The sequence below is a fragment of the Myotis myotis genome, unplaced genomic scaffold, assembly GCF_014108235.1.
Source record: "Myotis myotis isolate mMyoMyo1 unplaced genomic scaffold, mMyoMyo1.p scaffold_m19_p_16, whole genome shotgun sequence".
Classification (NCBI taxonomy): domain Eukaryota; kingdom Metazoa; phylum Chordata; class Mammalia; order Chiroptera; family Vespertilionidae; genus Myotis; species Myotis myotis.
In genome coordinates, this window is record NW_023416320.1 from 10,223,893 (window position 1) to 10,247,773 (window position 23,881).

The window sequence follows — 23,881 nt, forward strand, 5'->3', positions numbered from 1 at the left end:
GGAAGCACCGAGCGGGGTTCGCGGCTTCAGGCATTTGGCTCACTGTTTCCATCCACTGAGTCATGTCCACTGTTGCACCTGCTTCTTTTGGAGCAAAACGTGCACATTATCACCATGACTCTTCAATAGCACTAAATTGTACTAATCTAGGAGATCTGTTTCTTTCCTTTCCTTTCTCTGCCATGAAATAGGATCTCCAGGAGTATGTGTGTGTGTGTGTGGGGGGATGGTGGGGGGAGGATGGGGGTTGAAAAACACCTTCTGAGTCATTGCCTGAGGAGTTTTTTATTGTGTGTTGTTTTTTTCCCAAACGATTCAAGGTAGCAAAAGCAGTACAGGGCAAGCAGACATTTAAACTGAAAACAACCAGGTGGTAAAGACTTCTGCTTTACTCTGCCACAGGCCAGGTAACTACCAGTCATTTCTGACGCTGTTATCAAGTTGGAGAGTGGGGTTGGGGAGACTTTTCCAGTAGAGGTGGTGGCACACACAAGAACTGCGGCCTGTAAGAGAGGACCTTCAGCACCAGTCATGGCCTCACAGCTACCATTTGGATCTTGTATAGATAAGCAAGAACATCCTGATGGGAATATCGAGACATGGTTCTACACTCCCCGAGTATTAGCTTGTCATGAACCGTGAAACGGTGCTCTTTTGAGCTCCCGGGTGCCCGAGGAACGAGAAAGAAGCTGCAGAGCAGTGGCAGAGGAGTCTAGGCCAGGGGTTGGCTAACTCCAGCCCGAGGACCGGCCATCTGCTTGTGGAAATGAGGTTTTACAGGCACAGCCACGCTCATTCGTTTCCGTATTGCCTGTGGCTGCGTCCATGCTACCACCGCCGAGTGGAGTAGTTGCGACACTTGTATGGCCAGTGCACCCAAAACATCATCTCTCTGGGTCTCTAAAGGAAAAGTGAGCAGACCCCTGGTCTAGACAAATAGATGAGTCAAGTGTTGGCTACAAGTCCCCGACTCATGATGCCAGAAGAAGCCTGGGTTGGCTTTGGTTGTTGTCAGGCACTGTGTGATTTTAAAACATCTTTGCAAGCCGGCACAACTGAAATTCTCATTCGCCTTATTTTGGGGCAGCAATATGGAAAGTAAAATTAGATCTGAATATAGTTTATATGTTACCTGGACTTCTAGAGCATTGCTCCATTGCTTATATATATATATATATATATACGCAAGTCAATGTCATTTCTCAAAACTTTAAAAAAGATGCAAATGTTGGTGATCTTTAAAGTACTGGTATTATGCTCCTGTCTCTGTGCAAAATTCTACAATGCTCAAAATCAAGTGCTGGAGCTATAATTCCAGTCCTTCAGGTAAAACTCTTTAGTCTAATGGTTTTCCCCATCTTTGAACCAGTTTTAAGAGTCACCAGAAGTCTGTAGGTTAAGACACCAGACACATTTCCCAGCCGAGCCTTCCAGTGCCAACATTCAGTGAAACATGCCATAAAATTACGACTGTTTTATTCGAGTTAACAGGGCACTTTCCACAATGGCAGGAGTTCAACAGCCAGGCACGGGCTCTAGGTTATTATGCACATGCTGGCGATAGATCTGAATCTTGCCTTGGTGGCCAGGTTTGGTTGGTCTGGTCAGGCGTGCAGGGTCTGACCAAGAACACGATCAAAGACCTGCAGCCATGAAAGCTGGTCTCCATAGGGCTGCGTTAACCAAGCCGCACAAAGGCAAGACAAGTGGCTGGAACCTCGCTGTCCTGACGTGTCAGAGGTGACCTGAAGGTTTTGAAATGTCCTGAAGGATAGGGCTTCTTATTTGATGCTGGTTGCAATGAAGGCTAACTCTTTTCTCCTCGTTTAAATGTTAGGTAGATTCATAAGTAACTGATGATGATGGACGCTGCCTGTGTATGTGTTCTTAGTTGAAACAGAAAAGCCCTCCAGGGGACAGGAGCCCTGGCCTTCCTCTCTAGACTCAGATGGACCCCCTGGCTGTGTGCCTTGTCTAGGATTTAAATGGCTGGGACCCTGTTCTGTAACTGTTTCTTTTACCTGGGCGAATTTATAAAGCTTGAAATAATGACGTAGGGGAGAAACGCTGTGTTAGTGCAAATATCACCAGGAATTGAAATATGATTTTTTTTGAGACGTGTTAAGAGTTACAACATACAAACCCACATGATAAATTATAACAGCTAAGCAAATGAAGGCATAGAATATGAAGTTTTTTCTTCCATTTCAATTCAAGTGTAATAGGATCCTAATAGCTGAAGGAATCGTCACCGTTCTGTATTGTTATTTAAAAAACTGGTTCTAGTTCTTAGGTTTTTTTCCCTTGCTTAAGAAGCTGGCAAGGTCTTTAGTTTTGGTCTGTCCCATCTCAGAATGCCACTTGTAAATTCGAACTTAAAGGCACCCTTCATGTTTAAAGGAGGCGCATAGTAGGGCTGGTTTTCAGAAAAGATGACTCCTCGTTCTTATTTAGGAACAGAAAGGTGAGACCTTTATGGGGCGTCTAAGAAAAGATTTCAAAATGTGATTGCTCTCAAACCTGGGTTCCAGGAGTCAGGCTGCGGGGGAAAGTGTCTCTTTAAAGCAAAGCAGCCGGCACTCCCAGACGCTGGGAACAGCGGCCAGATCACGGGCACGTTTCTGCGTGGCGGTTCTGCTCGGGCAGCCAGGCTCTCATCAAGGTCCAGGCGGTCAGAGGCTGGCTAGGGAGAGGCCCCGGGGGTGGGGGGCACTTCAAGTTACATTCCATGCGAACATTAGGCTGTCAGGGCGCAGGGAGGCCCGAGTGTCCACAGGAGGGAGGTGGGCAGAGACCTGGAACGCACGCGAGCACATGTCAGTGATAACTAGCTGCCGACACAAATGGAACATGTGCAGCTTTTTAAGAAGGTGGGATCGAGTAACAGGCCCACGGCCGTTGCTCTCGGCACTTCAGACCTCTTTCTTCTCTCCACTTTGGCTCTTTGTTGAGTCACTTCCATCAGGCAACGTGCCACAGGATAAACCGTTTGAATCTGGTTGTATTTTATCCAACGTCTGTTTCCCTGCGGAGATAGTAATCACACAGAAATCGTTCGAGCTCTTAGAGAAGTCTAAGTCTTAGTAATTTCTCCTCTATCTGGGCCACATTTTATTCCCCGTTTTATACTAGGTGGTCACCCTCTAAACCAGTGGTTCTCAACCTTGGCTGCACATTAGAATCACCTGGGAATCTTTTTAAAATCCTGATTTCTGGGCCCCATCCTCCGGAAATTCTGTCTCTTTGTTCTGGGGTGGGGCCACAACATTAGTAACAAAGAAACAGAATTTCCAGAGGATGAGGCCCAGAAATCAGGATTTTAAAAAGATTCCCAGGTGATTCTAATGTGCAGCCAAGGTTGAGAACCCCTGCTCTAAACAGAAGAGGAAAACGCCAGCGGAGGCAAGGACCTGGGCACTGCATGCCCCTCGCTATGTGGTCAGCGCTGCCCAGGGGAGAGGGCAGTCTCCCTGCCCGCAGGGGCTGCCACGCTGGGCACGGAGCCCAGCCCGGGTTGGCCGGGAGGTTGACACATTGCATTCCCTCATCTCCAGAGCTTTCTCCCCGGAGCCCTGTCTCCTTTTATGTTGAGCCTAACGCACATGACTACACAGAAAGGCAGCCTTTCAGAGTGGCTTCTAAAGGCCACCGATCCTATGCACGGGGCTTTGTGAAATGAAAAAGAGTTGAAAATAAGTGAGCTTCATTTCCTACCAAACCTCTAACCATACACGTCACCGCCCTAATGCACACCTTGCCACGAACGCTAGTTCTTAATTCTTGCACTGAACGCTCTCAGCCGATCAGATGGCTCACGTGGGAAACAGAGCACAGAATTCACGGGGCCACGTTTTCTCAGTCGTGCGGACGAGGCGTTAATGGTTTGTGCTTCAAAGAGTCGGTCCTAACAGAATGGCGGAGGAACCTGTGAGGACACCACGACTCCTGTCTAGGAACCTACAGGTCACCCTAAACCAGTGATGGCGAACCTATGACACGCGTGTCAGAGGTGACACGCAAACTCATTTTTTTGGTTGATTTTTCTTTGTTAAATGGCATTTAAATATACAAAATAAATATCAAAAATATAAATCTTTTACTATGGTTGCAAAGATCAAAAAATTTCTATATGTGACACGGCACCAGAGTTAATGCTGACACGCTGAGCTCAAAAGGTTCGCCATCACTGCCCTAAATCTTGTAAAGCTGGAGACTGTTGAGGATGGAGGGGAGGACACAGTGGAGTGTTTCCTTTGTTCTGGACATTGCTTCTGTGGTCTGCATGACTAAAGCGAGTGATTCTCAGTGGAAGTAGGGAACTGCCTGGAAAGATGAGGCATGTTAAAGGGACCAGGATGAATGAGGGAAGGAGGGGAAGAAGCTACTTGTGTTCAGGTGTCTGGGGAGAGCGTTATTCTTGGCCTCATAGTGCACAGGCCGCCTTCCCCAGGGACAATGTTCCTTAGCAGCCTGGCCTCTGCCTTTCACTGTCCCTCAAAGGCCCTCTGAGCACCAGGGCGGCTGCTAGGAGCCCTTCCATGTTCCTCTCCTCCCCTTTTCCAATTTAAGGAAACTCACAGAGGAAATCTGCCATATCACCCAAATCAAGAGAACAGGGTCAGTTCTCTTGTAGCCCGTGTTCTGTGCAAACCTGACATTCAAATAGATGAGTATTAGCACAGTCAAAACATCACCTCTGGTATTATCATTAAGTGCTTATGTTTTGAAAATATGTTTTCTATGAATTTAACACCCAAAATAATACCCGCAGCTATTAATTTATGAGAATAACATTTTCTCTTATAAATGAAAGAATATAGTTTTACCAGGAATATTCCCCAAATCAATGTAAGACTGTGGCAGATGTTCCTTCTCTCGGTTTCTTGTGACCAACAACACACCCAGGAATGACAGAAAACACCTGTAAGAATAGCATGAATACAGAATGCTGAGACAACGCATGGTATTAAATAACAGACCCGTATCCCACATGGTGGCATAAATTCCACTGGTTTTGCTCTTCCTGTTTCCCATGGTAAGCTGCCTAAAACTTAATTGCTGCAGCCAATAATATTTGTCCTCAGAACCAAGCCTTGGAGAGCTTCCAAGACATCTCCGCCCCAGCTTTTTACCATCTGGAGGCTAATTCAGGCTCTAAACCCTCTGGGTAGACATTAAGTCTCATTTTCTATCCATGCATGCCCAGACCCATTACTGGCATGCAAAACGAGCACAAAAAAATAATTTATTCTTTAATTTTCTAAGAAATTTAGTTGTCCTTGGCCATAAGAATAGTCACAGTTTCCAGATCTCAGAAGTTTAGCCTTGCCCAAATATCTTATGAAATTGGATTTTCAAGATAGATGGTTTTCTATGCTGAGAGTAGTCTGGGCTCCAGTTTGCATTACAACGGCCATGCAGAATACCAGATAAAATGTCCATACTACCCAAAGCAACCTATAGATTCAATGCACTCCCCATTAAAATACCAACGGCATATTTCACAGACCTAGAACGAACTCTCCAAAAATTCATCTGGAATAATAATAAATAAAAAAAAGACCCCAAATAGCTGCAGCAATCCTGAGAGAGAAAACAACAAAGTACGAGGGATCTCAATACTAGATATCAAGCTGTATTACAAAGGTACTGGCACAAGAACAGACATATAGACCAATGGAATAGAATAGAGAACCCAGAAATCGACCCAAACCACTATGCTCAATTAATATTTGACAAAGGAGGCAAGAGCATACAATGGAGTCAAGACAATCCCTTCAATAAATGGTGTTGGGAAAATTGGACAGATACAAATGAAACTAGACCACCAACTTACACCATACTCAAAAATGGATAAAGGGCCCTGACCGGTTTGGCTCAGTGGATAGAGCGTCAGCCTGTGGCCTGAAGGGTCCTAGATTCGATTCCGGTCAAGGGCATGTACCTTGGTTGCGGGCACATCCCCAGTTGGGTGTGTGCAGGAGGCAGCTGATCAATGTTTCTCTCTCATTGATGTTTCTAACTCTCTATCCCTCTCCCTTCCTCTGTAAAAAATCAAAATATATTTAAAAAAATAGATAAAGGACTTAAACATAAGACGGGAAACCATAAAAATCTTAGAGGAATCCACAGGCAGCAAAATCTCAGACATATGCCGAAGCAATATCTTCACCAATACAGCTCCTAAGGCAATGGAAACTAAAGAGAAAATAAACAAATGGACTACATCAAAACAAAAGGCTTCTGCACAGCAAAAGAAACCAACAAAACAACAAGAAAGCTGACTGCATGGGAGAACGTATTTGCCAAAGTTATCTCTGATAAGGGTTTAATCTCCAGCATTTACAGGGAACTCATACAACTTAACAAAAGGAAGATAACCCAATCCAAAAATGGGCAACGGACCTATGTAGATACTTTTCGAAAGACAACATACAGAAGGCCAAGAGACATATGAAAACATGCTCAAAGTCACTAATCATCCGAGAGATGCAAATCAAAACGACAATGAGGTACCATCTCACACCTGTCAGAATGGCTATCATCAACAAATGACAAATGCTGGTGAGGATGCGGAGAAAACGGGACCCTTTTGCACTGCTGGTGAGCTTGCAGACTGGTGCAGCCACTGTGGAGAACAGTATGGAGTTTCCTCAAAACTAAAAATGGAACACCCATTTGATCCAGTGATCCCACTTCTAGGAATATATCCCAAGAAACTAGAAGCACCAATCAGAAAGGATATATGCACCCCTATGTTCATAGCAGCGCAATTTACAATAGTTAAGATTTAGAAACAGCCTAAGTGCCCATCAGCAGATGAGTGGATTAAAAAACTGTGATACATCTACACAATGGAATACTATGCTGCTATAAAAAGGAAGGAACTCCTACCATTTGCAACAGCATAGATGGACCTGGAAAGCGTTATGCTAAGCGAAATAAATCAGTCAGAGAAAGATAAATATCACATGATCTCACTCATTCGTGGAATATAATAACAAACTGACGAACAAAAATAGATCCAGAGACAGCGAAGCATCAATCAGACTGTCAAACCTCAGAGGGAAGGTAGGGGTGAGGGGAAGAGATCACCCAAAGGACTGGTATGCATGCATATAAGCGTAACCAATGGACACAGACACCAGGGGGGTGAGGGCATGTGGGGAGGGGGCAAGGACACATATGTAATACCTTAATAAAGAAAGAATCATTAAGCATCATTGGATTGCCATTGGAACCAACGGATGATCCTATATGTCGGTGATCCTCCGTCAAAGTCCTGTTCTCTGCGAGGATGTTGGCAATGATGCCCAGCAATGAAGGGTTAAAGCTGGGCACCCAGACCCAGGAAAGGGATGTCACCAATCTGATGGCATTAGGTCCAAAGCTAGATCTGCCCATCACGGTCTTTTATTCTAGGTGATCCTAGAGGTGTCCACAGTTCCCTGATTGAGATCTAACCTAGGCGTCCCCAAGGTTGAGACAGGTCTGCTACAGTATGAAAAGGCATGGAGTAGCTACAAGGAGCCAGCGGATTTAACTTGACTTTAGCTGGAACTGAAAGTCCCCAATGTTTCAGAACCCTCGGACAGATACCTCAATCACAAAGCCAAAAGTCACTGAGCCTTGTGTAGGGTGTTCAATTGAAGAATGTTTCCTGTAGGAGCTCAGGAAACGGTTGTCTCTTCTATAATCTTCCAGTTTTCTATGCCTCACGTACAATGCCAACAATCCTACATAAAAGTAATAGCATTTCATATACCTTACCTCAGACATTTACTCACCCAAAAAAATATATAAACATGGCGAGAAAAGCTGCACCAAGGAATTCCTTATAAAATATGATGCCTATAACAGGAATAGAAGACAACATTTTAGGATAAGAATATTTACAATAGCCACACATTGTTTTTCAAATTATGTCAATAGAGGAGGCCCCCTTTAGCCTCGGTTTCGCTTTTGTGGTTTCTGTTACCCAGGGTCAAAAATATTAAGTGAAAAATTCCAGAAGTAAACAATTCCTAAGTTTTAAGTTGCAGGCTGTCCTGAGTTGCACGACGAAATCCCACACCCCCGGGACATGAGGCCTCCCTCTGTCCAGCATATCCATGCTGTATATACTGAGTCAGCAGCCGTCTTGGTTGTCAGGTTGACTATGTGCCAGTGTAGAGCCTGGGTTCAAGTCACCCTTAATAATGGCCCCAAAGCACAAGAGTAAGTGATGCTGGCAATTTGAACATGCCAAAGAGAACCCAGAAAATGTATTAATTACTTTTAAAAATTACCCACTGGCAGTCACATTGCTTGCCATGAAGTAAAAAAGATGAGCCAATTAGGAAACAGATAATCCCCTACCTACCTCCAAAATACAGACATTTTGCAATAGGAAATGAAATCTCAATATGACACGGTGGTGAATTTATCCAATAAGCCAAAGAACGAGGGGAAATCAGTACCAAATGTAGGAATGATATACCTGGATCTACTGTATTTGGGTCGGAACCAAGTTTAAATGTCATATTTTTAAAAAAGCAGTATTGTGTCTGACACAATAAAAAACTGTCCATAAAAATAAAAGAATGCAATAGTAGAAAAACAGAGGCCAGAACAACAAAAGCAGTAGTATCTGTTCTCATCTGCCTGGCCTTCCTGGAACACTGGGTTCTGTTTTGGGCCCCACTCGCTGATCCAGGTGGTGAAGGCCAGAGACGGGCGCGTGAATGGACCTGGGGTGTTTGGCCCAAAGACAAGACACAAGAGGACCCTTCCACTGCTCTGATCACCAGCAGGGCTGGCAAGGAGAAGACTCCAGAAAGCAGAATTAAGGTGAGTGTCTTGAATTCACAGGGAGGCTAGTTTCTGTCCAATATAAGGAAACACTTTCTAATAATTAGAGCTCTCGAAATAATTAGAGTAATTTAAAACGGGACTGAGCTGTCTCGGGAGGTGGATAGCCCTGGGGAGCACTCGCACACAGTAGAAGAGCATGTCCTAGAGGGGTTAAGGAGGAAACTCAGACACTGTGTGAGGCTGGGAGGACATGGGTTGTGCAGATCCTAATAACCGAAGGATTCCTTGCTTTTCTCATATGCGTGTTGTGGGGGTAGAACACCTAAGTACAGAAAGCCAAAACTCACCTGCAATAATGGCACTGGTTGTAAAGAAAATATGGTTAATGGGCACCACCGTTGCTGTACTGTAGAGATTCGTGGCTTGATTCAGGAACCTAGAGCAGAAGGCACTTCCTGAAGCTCTGGCCTTAAGAGATGCTCAGCAATAAGTTAACAATAACATCAAGAAATGCATGTTCTTCAGCTACAACTACAAAGGGAAAGGAAGTGCAGTAGAAGGGCATTTCCAATCAGCAGTCATAGCTTATATGCATCTGATGTATGAGATCAGATGTCAGGTTTTATGGTCTGTTTAAACCAACAACAGTAACAATGAAAAGCAATTAATCATATTCTGAGGCCACAGAAGTTTGAGTTGGAAGCAATTCAAGCTGCTGGACCGGTATCACACTGCGGCTGATTCATTACGATAGACCCCAGAATCTGTTAAATATCATATCGAGGGAATAGTAGAGCTATGCATTGACATGCCACGTGCCAAGAAAGAAGATGGAGAAGTAAAAGGAATGTTTAATGTTTCAAAAACAATGCTTGGGGCTCCAGCTGCAGAGCACATGTGGGAACTCAGCTTCTCACGTTGGCGACCAACCGAATTCAGGTTCCCGCACTGTGCTGTGAGGCCCCGTCCGGGACTAGAACAGTGATGGCGAACCTTTTGAGCTCGGCATGTCAGCATTTTGAAAAACCCTAACTTAACTCTGGTGCCCTGTCACATATAGAAATTTTTTGATCTTTGCAACCATAGTAAAACAAAGACATATTTTTGATATTTATTTTATATACTTAAATGCCATTTAACAAAAATCAACCAAAAAAATGAGTTTGCGTGTCACCTCTGACACGCGTGTCATAGGTTCGCCATCACTGGACTAGAACCTTCTCTAGAGCAGTGCATTGCACTGACATCACCTGGGTGCTTTCAAAAAGCATGAATGCTTAGGTCCTATTCTTGAGCAATTGGAAAAAAAAAAATTTTTGTGGGCAAAGCCCAGGTGTGCCTGTGTGTATACATATACGCACGTATATATGTGTAATTAAGTCTCCTCGGGTAATTTTAATGGGCAGCCAGGGCTGAAAGCCACAGTTCTACAGTTCTAGTGTGTTCACCCAGCTCCAATGTGAAAGATGTAGAGACGGAAACAAGGGTGATAAGAATGCAGTTTATCTTTGACTGTCTCTACCTTTTACATTCAAAAAGCATAGTTCAAAGATAATGATGCTAATCGTTACATTCTAAAAGGTAGTAGAGCAGCCCTGATTAATTCAGAAGAAGGGAAGAGACAAAACAGCAAGACTCAAGTATTAGAAACACACTCAGTCTTATAAGGAAATGACTAATGAAACAGTGACAAAACATTGGTTTCTCCGGTAATTGTCCACACTCCTAGTTACAGGGCCTATAGCCAACCCATGACAATGAGACTGGACTTCTAGGACTAAGAAGGGAACCAATCTCTTCCTGAGTTTGGGCTCTGACTTCCTTGCTGGCACTGGGATGGTGGCTCTGCATAGCACTTAGGGGGTAAACAGAAAACTTTCTGGTTGACTCGAGAGTCTCGCAGGCAAAGGCATCCTCCCCATGTGACATGGAGGGGAAGCCGTTGGAGCAGAGGGGTTGGGGGGAGGCGGGGAGAGCAGAAATTAAAAATGTTCCATGTCACCACTATTAGGCCCCAGGAGAAACATAAAACAATCATTCCACAGTCCCTTGGGTACGAAGCAAATTCTGGCCAAAGATACAAAGTTCTGAGGAAAGGATTTCCCTCCCGGCCAAACGTCTGGTTTTGTCCATCTCTGGGCAATTAATGAGCATGAGCTAAGAAGTGAAGGTGAAAGGTTCATGTATTTCCTATACTTAGAAAAGAAATCTGGATGTGGACCTGCCCCTTTGATTTATTGCTAATGACAACCTGTGTACGATGGATATTAATTACAAGCAGAAGAGCATCAGGAAAGTATCAGCGTGCACTTAGCTGGATTATGGCTGCACTTTAGAGCTCACAAGATGTGAAGGCAATGCTCAGTTAAAACTCCTTATTGGATGTGAAAGCTATTGCAAGGCATGTTAGCTGAGGATAAGCTGTAGACCCTTCACCCTTCTAAGTCAGTTGCATCTAATTTTAACGATCATCTGAAGCCAAGAAAGACGGATGCTCAGAGAAGCACAGGAATGCTGAAAGACTGGTGAGGACAGGGACGCTAACTTACTTGACTTGGAAAACACAAGATGCTATCATGATGATCAACATTATATAGAAGATGGGATACGTTAGCTGCATTTTATCCGTCACAGAAAAAGCGATCATGCCTGAGACAGCTTTCACTGAAATAACAGTCAATGAGGCTGAAAAACAAAACAAAGAACACACATAAAATACATACCTGAGACAGAATGACAAATATCTTCAGTGTACATGGCGCAGTGGTAAATACCCCCATGATGCTTTAAGCATGAAGATTCTAGCTAAGCAGTAGCCCTGGTGTTGAAGCTGGGCTGGACTTCAGATTGGCTTCTATCAGCTAAAGATCTGCTGTGTGACTGTGCTTTTTATCTTTGGAGCAAGATGCTTATTTTCCAGCCGTAACTGTTGAAAGGACGCTATGGAGGTTATAATTACTAAGAGGTGGGAAAGGAGAAAACAACGAAGGGAGGAGATAAGAAAAGTCGGATTGTCCACGTAACGTTAATGGGAAAATAACTATGAAGCTATACTGAAAAAAATGTAAAGCCAAATAGATGAGAGGACTGAAAACTGAAAAGCAACTCACTCTGTGAGTTTACTAAGAGTTGTACTTGGTCTGTGCGTGAGCCCTTTGCTAATAAATGCCTACAAGTTTCATTAAACTATCTTTTGAAGATGACACTAACAGGAAGCAGGACTTGAGTATTCATTTCTCAGAGTCAACCATAAATCTAAGATTTACACAAGCATGTCTACACGCTTTCTATGCTACAGAGGAACCTGTCCCCTATGGGGACACGTCTTTCTTAGTTTCCAAGTAGCAATGGAGAAAAAGTGACTTGACAAGGCTCTATCAACGTGAAAGCAACGACGCATTTTCTGGAAACATCATGTTTCTGTAGGAAGAAGACAGGGCTTCCCTTTTGCCCAGGTCTCTTGAAATTATGTTACCTATGATTCCATAAATTAGCTGAAACCTACAGAAAAATAAAAAAGTTTTACATGAAATCAAATATAATTATAAGTCAAAGGCAATGGGAAGGAGAAATACTGTTTTTGTTGCTGTTGATATCTGGTCATAATATATCTGAACTTTACTCCTTTTAGCTTCTAAAAAGAATATATATATGATGTGTTTAAATAGCAGGTGAAGTGTTCCAACTAGGAAAAGCCTTCCAGAATCTCCTTTTCCAAAAACTGAAAGTATACTTTAACTTGAAGGGTACTAGGGCACACTTCCAAATTAGGCATTTTCTTTCTGTTATAAGTCACACTTAACAGAGGAGACCGGTAATAAATTCTAAAAGCAAACCCCCAATCCGAACAAAGAGGCCCTTACAACTGAGCATCTCTTCGTTTTAAAATGTCTTTTGACCTGACCTTCTACATATTTTCTACAGAGTACGACAACACTCACATCTCAGCGAATCTAGGGAATGTCAAGTATCTCTCGAGATGTGTGTTACTCGATGGTTTAAGTTTGTAAAGTTTGCTCTTGAGGGACCTTGATTTCTCCTCAACACGTTGCTTGTAATCAGAGCACAATGTGATTATGGTCCTGTAGCGGGAACAGCTTGGATTCCCAAAGGGATCACTGATGGAGAAACAGCTGAACACACTGTTCCATGAGCCGCAGAACCTCGGACTGCCAACGCCCTTAAAGGTCACCGACTTTTAAAAAATCATCGAATTCACCCACCACCTGGTGTTAAATTATCCTTAAACACAAGATACAAACAAAACTGAAATTCTTTACTGAACAGCTAAACCAACTATGAGCTGCTCGAGTTGATCATTGCATTTTCAAAGCATGCACAATCACCAACTGATTAATCACGATTTACTATAACTCTGAAAGTTATTTCTAGACTGGTATCCAGTTCTTCTAAGATTTTTTTTTTTTTGGTGGAGGGAGGGTGGTTGATGAGGACAGATGGAAATACAAAATTGTAATGCATTCTCGTTCTAATATTGTATATATAAAAATAGAGAGTACTTGTGTATACACAGAAAAAAGATTAGAAGAACCTACATACTCTAAGTAGTGGGATTATAAATAAATTTTAAACTAATTTTTAAAAACGATACAAATATACATGTTCATTAAAGAAAATTTGGAAAATGCAGAAAAGCTTGAAAAGAAAAATGAAAATCACTTGTAACCTCAACACTCAACTCCAAGTCATTCTTAACATGTGGGAAATATTTTTGTAGTTATTTTTCTATCTTTACATTTTAAAATTATTTCTAAGAAAAAAAATCCTAAAGTTATTAGAGAGCAAATAAAATGACCAAATAGTAAAAATTGCTATATATATATATATATATATACACACACACACATATATATAAATATACATATGTATATCTTTTTAAAATATATTTTATTGATTTTTTACAGAGGAAGGGAGAGGGATAGAGAGTTAGAAACATCGATCAGCTGCCTCCTGCACACCTCCTACTGGGGATGTGCCCTCAACCAAGGTACATGCCCTTGACCAGAATCGAACCTGGGACCTTTCAGTCCCCAGGCCAACACTCTATCCACTGAGCCAAACCGGTTAGGGCTAAATAGATTTTTTAAAGAATTAAATATATATCAATTTTTGTAATAGACATACAAAGTCTAGTTTGCATAATTGAGACACAGTTTCTTTCTACAAATCAGAGTTGAAAAGTAGAAACAATGAGAAAGGAACAGAATGCTCAAATATTTTCCTTGAAATCTTTTTGACTTAGCATGGCTAGATTAGAAAATTAGGAAACAAAATATATCCTTACCTAGAAGTGCCACCAGGGTTAGTAGAATCACAATGTGCTTCATTCCTTTTCTTTTATAGAAATATAGGAGAATGCAGAAAATCAATATTTCTAAAATCTAGAAATAAAACAAAAAGTATAAAGTATAAATTATTCTATACAAAGTCTTCAGAATGTCGCAATTCTTTGACGTTGCAATTAATGAGAGTTGGTGAGGTGACTACAGTCCCTAAGGACAATTATAAATATTGGAGAACAATACTTAAAGCCTCAGCTGTCCAGGCCCAGAGCTCTAGCATCACCTACATGCCAGTGGTGCCCAGATCTAGATCTCCAGTCCCGACCTCCCTACAACTCCAGTCTCATTTATCCAACTCTCTACTAGACGTCTCCACGTGCACGTTTAATAGCCATATCCCACGAGTACGGGCAACACTTAACCCTGGATTGCCTGCCTTCCCTACCTGTTCTTCCTGGGGTCTTCACCCCCTCAGCAGGTGACAACCCCACACTGCTCCCTCCGCCTCACTCCCTTTCACCCTCTGACCTCTGCAACGGCTTCTCAGTCACCTCTGACTTTACTCTTGCCCCTCTACAATCCAGCCATTCAGCAGCCAGAGGAATTATTTAAAAACACAATCTGGGTGATATTTTATTCCTAGAGCATACATGTGATATACATATAAGGTATTTATGGTGATATGACAAGCATTTGTGTGGCCCTAAACTAAGGAACAGAACCGACCAATACCTTTGAAGTCTGTTGCATGCCACTCCCCACTTGCACTCCTCTCTCCTGTGACCTCCCCAGGAACCACTGTACTGAACTTTGTGTTTACCATTCACTTGCACTCCTCTCTCCTGTGACCTCCCCAGGAACCACTGTACTGAACTTTGTGTTTACCACGCACTTTCTTGATAGTTTATCACATTTCTATGTATCCCTAAATGACACCCTGCTTATTTTTGCATCTGTTTGGACTTTATACAAGGGGGGTCATACTGCTTTCATTTGCTTTTTTTCACTGTGCATTATGTTTATGAGATTCATCCAGAATGATACATGTAGTAAAAATATGTTAGATCCAGTAATTCCTATGGTTTCCTATCACATTAAGAATAGAATCCAGCCTGGCTGGCATGGCTCAGTGGCTGCGCGTTGATCTAACCAGGAGGTCGCGGTTCAATTCCCAGTCAGGGCACATGTCCAGGTTATGGGCTTGATCCCCAGTGGGGGTCGTGAAGGAGGCAGCCAATTGATGATACTCTCTCATAATTGATGTTTCTCTCTCTCTCTCCCCCTTCCTCTCTGACTCTCTGAAATACACACACACCCTCCTTCCTGGATATAAAAGCCCCAGCCAACTTCTCTCACCTTATCTTGTACAACTCACTCTGGGGATGGTCCAACCTGCGCCAGCCACAAATGGCCTTTTTTCCTCCCTAGTGTTGGCAGTCCTCAGATTGCTCCTGCCTTTGGGCCTTTGCACTAACTGTGCTGCCTGGAGGGGTCTTTCCCTGATCTTTGCACAATGGCCCCTTCTAGTCACTCAGCTCTCAGCTTAACTGTCACCTCCTCTGAGAGGTCTTCCCTGACTACTTTAATCTAACAGAGCCCCCCAGTCATACTATCATACCCCCGACTTCAGGTGGCCACTGTGAGCATTTTATCATCATCTGTCATACTTCCTGTTCATGCACTTAGGTGTCTCCTGTCTGTCTCCCCACTGGACATCAGCTCTATGAGGACAGGGTCCTTATCCGTATCGGCTGTTTGCCACCCTGTCCCCAGTATTTAGGGAATTAATAAGAAAATTACACCTCAAATTTATGATGAACAACATGCCAAAAAACAGACCTAACTCTAATAAACTGAAGGTTCAATAAATATTGACTAAATGTCTAAATTTTCCTATCCCCAAGAAAACTCTAATGTAAGTCTGAGTTCTCAATTTTATTTTTTTATCATTTTTTTTCTTTTTTGAGGTCCTTAAGATAATCTGAAGCAACTCCTTTTTTTCCCCCCAAAGAGATGATATCCATGGACTGAAATGATAAATATGAATGTTGCCCGAACCGGTTTGGCTCAGTGGATAGAGCGTCGGTCTATGGACTGAAGGGTCCCAGGTTCAATTCTGATCAAGGGCATGTACCTTGGTTGTGGGCACATCCCTAGTAGAGGGTGTGCAGGAGGCAGCTGATGGATGTTTCTCTCTCATCGATGTTTCTAACTCTTAATCCCTCTCCCTTCCTCTCTGTAAAAAATCAATAAAATATATTTAAAAAAATACGAATGTTTACTTTTCTGACATCAGACAAGTAAAAATACCAACAATAGTTGTTGTTTTTTTTCTTTTTTTTTTTTTTTGCATTTGCCATAATTTACTCAGCTCTTTATTTTATTTATTTATTTATTTATTTATTTTTTAATTTATTGCTTAAAGTATTACAAAGGGTATTACATATGTGTCCATTTTATCCCCCCGCCCTAGACAGTCCCCTAGCATCCCCTATCCCCCAATGTCTTATATCCACTGGTTATGCTAATTACTAGAATTAGGCACTTCACTGCTTTTAGGACTGCATTTTACTTATGGAGCTCTAAGTCAACAATCTCTCCTTTTCCATTCAAGGTTTTGCCTGTTGGTTTGTTTTCCCCTTTAATCCTCTGTGGGCACGGAAAGCATCAAGACCAAACCTTCTTCATTTAAAAACCCTTTCATCTACAATGGAAACTTAGGTCATCCCTTAGTCTTCTTTTCCTGGTAAATTAAACCAATTATTTTAACTCTTCCTTATAAGACTTATTTGCTAGGCCTTTGATTCAACCAAGCAGTGCTACAAAAGCGACTGAACAACTGTCTCTTTGCCTTCCCGAAGGCGGCCATCAAAACACTGGGTGTCCCAGCCTGTGTACGACTCCTCAACTGTTCACAGAAATATCGCTCTTGGCTTGCTCTCTGCTCAACCACAGGCTTCCATTTCTCACCTGATACAGGGACCACAGTTCCCCCTGACGGAGAGAAGAAAGCTCTTCTGTACAACACAGAGCATGTTAGCTAAATGGATGAGCAGGCCGATTACTAACTTTTTGGCGGGGTAGGGGGTGGGGGATGAGGGTAGTGATCAGTTCTCAAAGTCATGTATGACTTTTTGTAAATCCACTTCTGAGGTTTCCGGTAAATAATACACGAGTTCCTATTAATTCATAGAATGGCTGCCGTTGCCCTGGGTTTTGTCTTGTGTTACGACGTCATGGCGCTCCCAGGAATAAAATATTTAAACAGCATGAATGAATGTTAATTTTTTTCTAGCAACATTGCCCCCCTGTCTGTGAAAATAGCAATATTAAAGCAGCTGTGATTCCTGCAGGTTGCTGCAACCCACAAAGAGGCTGCTTTGCTGCTATCTGTGAGGTCAGAAATAATAACAGCGAGTTCTGCATGCTCACCATATGCTTTACTTGTACTAATTCATGGAGTCTTCACAACCACCTTTGGAGTGGCACTCTTATTATCCCCATTTTACAGACGGGGAAACGAAGGCTCAGAGGGGTTTTGCTGGCCGGGCAAAAGAGCAGTTTTAATTACTGTAGTTATGATCTTTGCAGGCATGGTTTGCAGAAAAAGCACAGAATCTGCCACATCCAAGGATTAAATATTAATTACTTAGGTGTTTAACAGATTTAAACTAAACTTTAGCTCAAGATCTTAGTATATAATGGATAAGTTCTGGTCTTTAGAGATGCAACATCTAACATTAAATTTCAAACTAAGATAATATAGATCTATTTCCCTTAGAGTCTACTGCCAATGTGTTATTCAAACATGACTTTCTTAAAGGTTAATTTTATGCTATCTTATGAATATCTGAAATTATATACATTTTTGGTGGCATTTACTTTCAAATATATTTTTATGGGACTATGGATCTCTCCCAGGACTGTGAAATTTCTGCTACAGAAATTCCTCTCTCTACCCAGGATGACTAATAAATTGAGTTGACTTTGGAAAATGGCAAAATGCAATTAATTTCAGATTTTTTTGTGTGGAAACATAAGGTTTAATAAAAAGCTTTATTCTTTTAAAATGTTTTCTCTGGTGTTAAAACAATATAGGATACATCATCATCAAGCAATGCTGTTTATTCCCCCCAAAATAAGTCTTGATGCATCTTTAATCTCCAAAGGATTTAATTTGGGCTATTAATTTTCTGATCATAAACTATGTGAGCCTTTTCTCACTGGAGGAACAATTTGTTTTGCTTATAGACAAAGTATAACATGTGTTGGTAGGACTTCAAGTTTAGACTATCATGAAATACAGAACAAGTCCTTCTAGTTCTTAGATTTGATTGGTGACAGCTGCAGTAGTTAAAGGACTGGGTATGGTGAATAAGTAGGAAGATACAATGGGGTAGGCAGGCAGGAGGCACAGAGTATGATAGGCCTGAGGAAGGCTGACCTGAGTTGGGAAGCCCAGTCCTAAAGGCTGATGGAGGGCAGGGGGAAGGGGAGCCTTCCAATATAAGAGAGGCGGGAGCTGAGGAGAGAAGACGGTGAGCTCAGTGTTTAAGATGCTACATTTGAAGAACCTCTGGGACTTCCAGGCAGGGAAGAGTAATCAGTGGACAGATGAGAACAGAGATGTAAAGCTCACAAGAGGCCTGGGGAGAAATGTAGGTCTGGATTTGGAAGTCCTTCTAAATGAGGATGGTGGGGTGGGCAATGAGATCACCCTAGAAAACCCTGGATGAATATTTGGCATGAATAGGTAAGAGTGGTTGGCAGAAGAGGAGGAGGTGACTATCAAGAGCCTGGGATGGAATAGTTGGAGAAGCAGGGAAAAACAAACTGAAGAAGCAGAGGGGCGAGCAGTTCAGGATGATGATGGGCCATGAGTAAATGCTGCTTCAGGGTCAGGAAGAATTAGGTCCCCCCCCCCCGACCTCCCCCCCCAAAATAAGGCAATTGCATTTGGCAACTTGTGGGGAGGGATCCACTAGATCCGTGGTCAGCAAACTGCGGCTCGCGAGCCACATGCGGTTCTTGGGCCCCTTGAGTGTGGCTCTTCCTAAGCCTTAGGAGTACCCTAATTAAGTTTTAACAATGTACCTACCTATATAGTTTAAGTTTAAAAAATTTGGCTCTCAAAAGGAATTTCAGTCGTTGTACTGTTGATGTTTGGCTCTGTTGACTAATGAGTTTGCCGACCACTGGCCTAGGTTATAATAAATGGTGAGTGAGTAGGAGCTGAGAAAACAGAGGGGAATAAATGGTGGTGAGTGGAAGAGAAATAAGAGTTTATTGAAGGGTGTGTAGTATATGGAGAGTTTTTTAAAACAGAAATCTTCGTTGAGTAAGAGAAAGGGGTAGAGTGGATAGAGCGGGTGACTACAAAAAATAAAAGACCTATAAACATTTATGCTCCAGTGGTCAGAATTATATATCAAAGACAGTAAAATATACAGAATTCTTGTCACACAGATGAGGAACTGCCAGACAATAATGTAATACCAGGCAGTTCCTGCTGTGATAGCCCAAATTAAACTTGGAACAAAAACTTTTACATAAGAGGTGTATAAAGTAGGATTGTACTATGTTACCTGTTTTAACGGCAGAGGACTAGAGCAGACAGTTTTTTGAGGTCACGTCTAATCCTAAAATTACATGGTTCTGTGTACTTTGATCCTTTTTACTGAATTCACAATTACTTTACCAATCCAGTTCTTGGTTAAATGCTAAACTATCCCAGTTTTGTTCTTACTACCTGTCTTTCCTATAATGTTCTTAATGTTATTTCCCACCTAAACCAACTCCTGTAAAAAGTTACATACCAACCACTTCAATCATGTCCTCTCTTTACACCCACTGGATATGGCCACTGCAGCAAATAAAGTGTCCCAATTAGTGGCTTCCAATTTCTGTACCAGCTCATTCCATTCCTTCTTTTGCACATCTCTCAGCATTAGCCCACTGTGGCCTGCTTCTCCACAGACAGCCTATTGCATTGTTCTCAATGAGAACTTTTTTGAAGAGAATATCTATCTTGAATAAAATTCAAGGAAGAAAAAGGGGTCTTCAGGTACTTCCCTTTGGACTTGGGAGAGAGGTTTCTTTGGGGTTTGTTTGTTTTTACTTTTGAGTTGTCCTAAAGTATGATGCTCTGAAATTGGCCAGATCCAATGTTGTTGGAATTGTTCCAGTCACGGGTCACCCTGAAGGAAGGGAAACCTGGGAAGCTGGGGACGTCTATTGCTGAGTTAGTGTTTCAGATACTTTCATGTTGGTCAAATATATTTGCATTGTAATGAGATATTAATGCTGAGAAGAGATATTGTGTTAGTTCTCTAACATCTGCATCTACCAGCGGTCTAGATAACATAGCTCTGCTACTGTAAATAGAATGCTTACCACATAGATCAGGAACTGCCAGCCAACAAAGTAATACTGTACTGTTCTTGCAGAGATAGCCTGGGATATGTTCGGAGCAAAGTTCACCAACAAATATGATCCTGCAAATGCCAATGTCATACCTTTAAGTAAAACAGAAAAGACAAGTTGAAAAGAGACATTTTAATCTTTTTGTTGATGTAAACATTACCTATAGACTGAGCATTACTTGTAAAAGTGCTGACAGTTCCGCCCTATTAAAATATAATTCATTAACCATCCCCTAGATAGCGTCACACATTCACCTGATAGCAGCATTACCTTTAAAGAGGGATAAGGGCCCTGGCCGGTGTTGCTAACTGGTTAGAGCATTGGCCCGTGCATCCAAGCGTCACGGGCAGGTTCATTCCTGGTCAAGGGCACATACTTGGGTTGCAGGTTCGTTCCCTCACCCCAGTAAGGGTGTGTGCAGGAGGCAACCGATTGATATGTTTCTCTCACATCAATGTCTCTCTCTCTCTTCTCTCTCCCTCCACGCTCTCTAAAATTTAATGGAAAAAATACCCTCAAGTGAGGATTAAAAAAAAAAAAAAAAAGAGGGCTAAGGGCCCGGGAATGGATGGGGCAGGACATAACTTCTGACTTTTCTCTGTTGTTCCAGATAGATCCTGGCCTAAGCAGAGAAGTGTTCTGCTAAGATGCGAAGATCAGAACATGTGAATATGGAGACAAGAAAACCCAACCAAGCTAGCTGTTTGGGTTCTTATGGGCCAGTCAGTGCAAGATGGACCTGGATTTAGGTCTAGATGGCAGAGCCCAAGAGGGTGGGGAGTCCATCACCTGACCATTTATTCTGCACTTACTCATCTTGGGAGCCTTACACACACACACACACACGTAATTTTACACTTAGAAACTCTGGTAAATGAGCATCTTAATCATTGCCACTTTTTTGGCGCCCCTTTAGCAGAAATGAAGGTGAACATTGGCTTTGCTCTACGATATTTATAGCCCAATTTAGTATCTAGAATTCCAGGCATAGCCGAGTAAAATATCACATAATAAACCTATGGAAGGAATGTGTTACTGTCATCACTTTAACATTACTTAAAATAATGGAGGAAGGGCATGTGGGGGGGAGTGGGCATGGATGGAGGGGTAAAGGAAGGGCACTTCCAAATAACACTGAAAGCTACTTATCTGTTAATTAGCAGCCCGAGAAAAAGTGACATAGGTAGCATTTTTCAGGTAGCACCCTTGAAAACATAATTCAACTTGTTCCATCACTGAGGTGGTTTTGTTCTGTACATAATTGACAACAAGAATTGACTCCAACCTGAAACAATTTGATTTGTTGATAAAATCTCACACTTTGAAGACACCAATTTCCTATTCTTCTTAGCCAAATGATTTATGACTTTGAACTCTAGTTTCTGAGAACAAAGAGCATTTGATTTTTCACACAGGCTAAATAATAGCTATTCAGGGTAATTTAGAAGCTATAAAATAAGTTTCATCGAAGTAACAATGCATTCTGTAATGCTTTGTGAAGACAGAGATCATATACACAATTTTAAAAGCTATTTCTAATGAGATTTTAAAAATAAAAAAATATACATTATTAAGCATTGTCATAAAAGGAAAATAATAAACACCATCTATAAGAACTTGGGCAAAATTATTGGTCAGCCTTGTCCTTTCTTTAGGAATAAAAAATTCTCTTATAATTGTTCAATATTAGGTTTCTAGGGAGAAGGGACTAATAAAAACAGTTTTGTAAACTTGGTGTAGTAAAGTAGAATAAAAGCCTTGAATGCAATTTAGAAGTCTCAGAGACTTCCAACTTTCTTTTGTGAAATCCAAATTTCTTGTTTATATCGAGTTCCTCTGCCAGTTATTTCTTTATCGCATTTACCTGTATCTAGTGTCCTTTACATTTCTTTCTAAAAATTTACTTTTGAATGGGTAACGTGTGTTAGAAAATTCAAAAGCACACAAGGGTGATGCGTGAAGAGTTAAATCTCTCTTCTACCCTGATGGCTTCCTAGTTCCAAGTTCCTGAGGTTTCCTTTTCTGAGATACTTTATGCACGTGTATATGCTGGTGTGTATGACTTTTGGATTTTTTAAAAAATATGTTTTATTGATTTTTTTACAGAGAGGAAGGGAGAGGGATAGAGAGTTAGAAACGTCGATGAGAGAGAAACACCGACCAGCTGCCTCCTGCACACCCCCTACTGGGCATGTTCCCACAACTAAGGTACATGCCCTTGACCGGAATCGAACCTGGGACCCTTGAGTCCTCAGGCCGACGCTCTATCCACTGAGCTAAACCGGTTAGGGCGACTTTGGGGTTTTTTTACACAGACAATATTATACACGCTCTTCTGTGTTTTATTTCTAATCAACAGACCATCTTGGAGAACGTTTCAGTATAGGTATGGCAGCCTCATCCTCTGCAAGTCTGCAGAGTTATACAGAGGTTGTGCTACTTATTTAACTTTCCAATACGGTCCCCATGTCACATCCTGACACAGCCCCTCTCCCCCACATCACATCTGCTTCCACATTTGTACACTGTTCCCATTTATACCAATGTAGATCTTCACTGCATTTCAAAACTCCTTAAAAACAAATAAAATGACTAATGATTCCACAATTATACTTTCAAAGTACTTTTTCATATGCATAATTTCATCTGAGCATCACCTCACTGTGAGTCTGGTAAGTAACTTTATGACAGCTCAGTAGGTCATACCATCCTTTTTTTTTTTTTATTGTCTAAAGTTTTACATAGTCTCCTTTTCCCCCAGTTGACTCCCTCCCTCCCCCCCCCCACAGCTCATACCATTCTTAATAATTTTAATCTCAGCTACCCCAGGCACTTACACAGGCAGTCAGGATAGCTGCTACCTGTTATATGCTTGTGTATCTGGTGTTATTCTTTTTCTATGTGATTAACTATCTCCTTCATAAATCATGTGCACATTTTTCAAAAGTGTTGAAGATCGTCATTAGCAGTTCCTTAAGTGGATTTCCTTAAATTTTATTTATATTCCACTTTTTTCTAAAAGTGGCATGAGATGCCAGTTCCTGTGATTTTTATTTCAGTAAAGCCGTGAATATTCCCTTTCGAAAGACACAGATTTCTGACTTAGAAAACTTGCTATTGACCTCCTGCTGGTCCATTTGCCCAAAGGAGTGTCTGGAAGAATGAGCCACCGAAGGGAGGGAAACAGCACTTAACACGCTCTGTGCCCACAGAAACGCTTACATTTCAGGTTAGGAACCGGATCGTGGAAGTCTACTCTCAGCTGCAACTGCTCCCACAGAACGGAAAGGTCACTGCTACTTGCTAGCTGGAAGTTATTTATCCCTCTGTGCCTTGGTCTTCTCATCTCCAGGTACACATCA

The 23,881-nt window shown here is 41.9% G+C and overlaps 1 protein-coding gene across 1 annotated transcript in view; it reads right to left on the reverse strand.

The window, feature by feature from the left end:
- Nucleotides 1-293: 293 nt before the first annotated feature.
- Nucleotides 294-23,881, reverse strand: part of NIPAL2 (NIPA like domain containing 2) — a 66,993-nt gene continuing 43,405 nt past the window's right edge. Inside the window, exons 5-11 of the mRNA XM_036337839.1 lie at nucleotides 20,490-20,611; nucleotides 14,099-14,195; nucleotides 11,343-11,478; nucleotides 9,141-9,229; nucleotides 7,788-7,851; nucleotides 4,827-4,921; nucleotides 294-3,025 (exon numbers count right to left, since the gene is read on the reverse strand). Coding sequence (XP_036193732.1) covers nucleotides 2,913-3,025; nucleotides 4,827-4,921; nucleotides 7,788-7,851; nucleotides 9,141-9,229; nucleotides 11,343-11,478; nucleotides 14,099-14,195; nucleotides 20,490-20,611 — 716 coding nt within the window. The 3' untranslated portion in view covers nucleotides 294-2,912. The remainder of the gene's footprint in view (nucleotides 3,026-4,826; nucleotides 4,922-7,787; nucleotides 7,852-9,140; nucleotides 9,230-11,342; nucleotides 11,479-14,098; nucleotides 14,196-20,489; nucleotides 20,612-23,881) is intronic.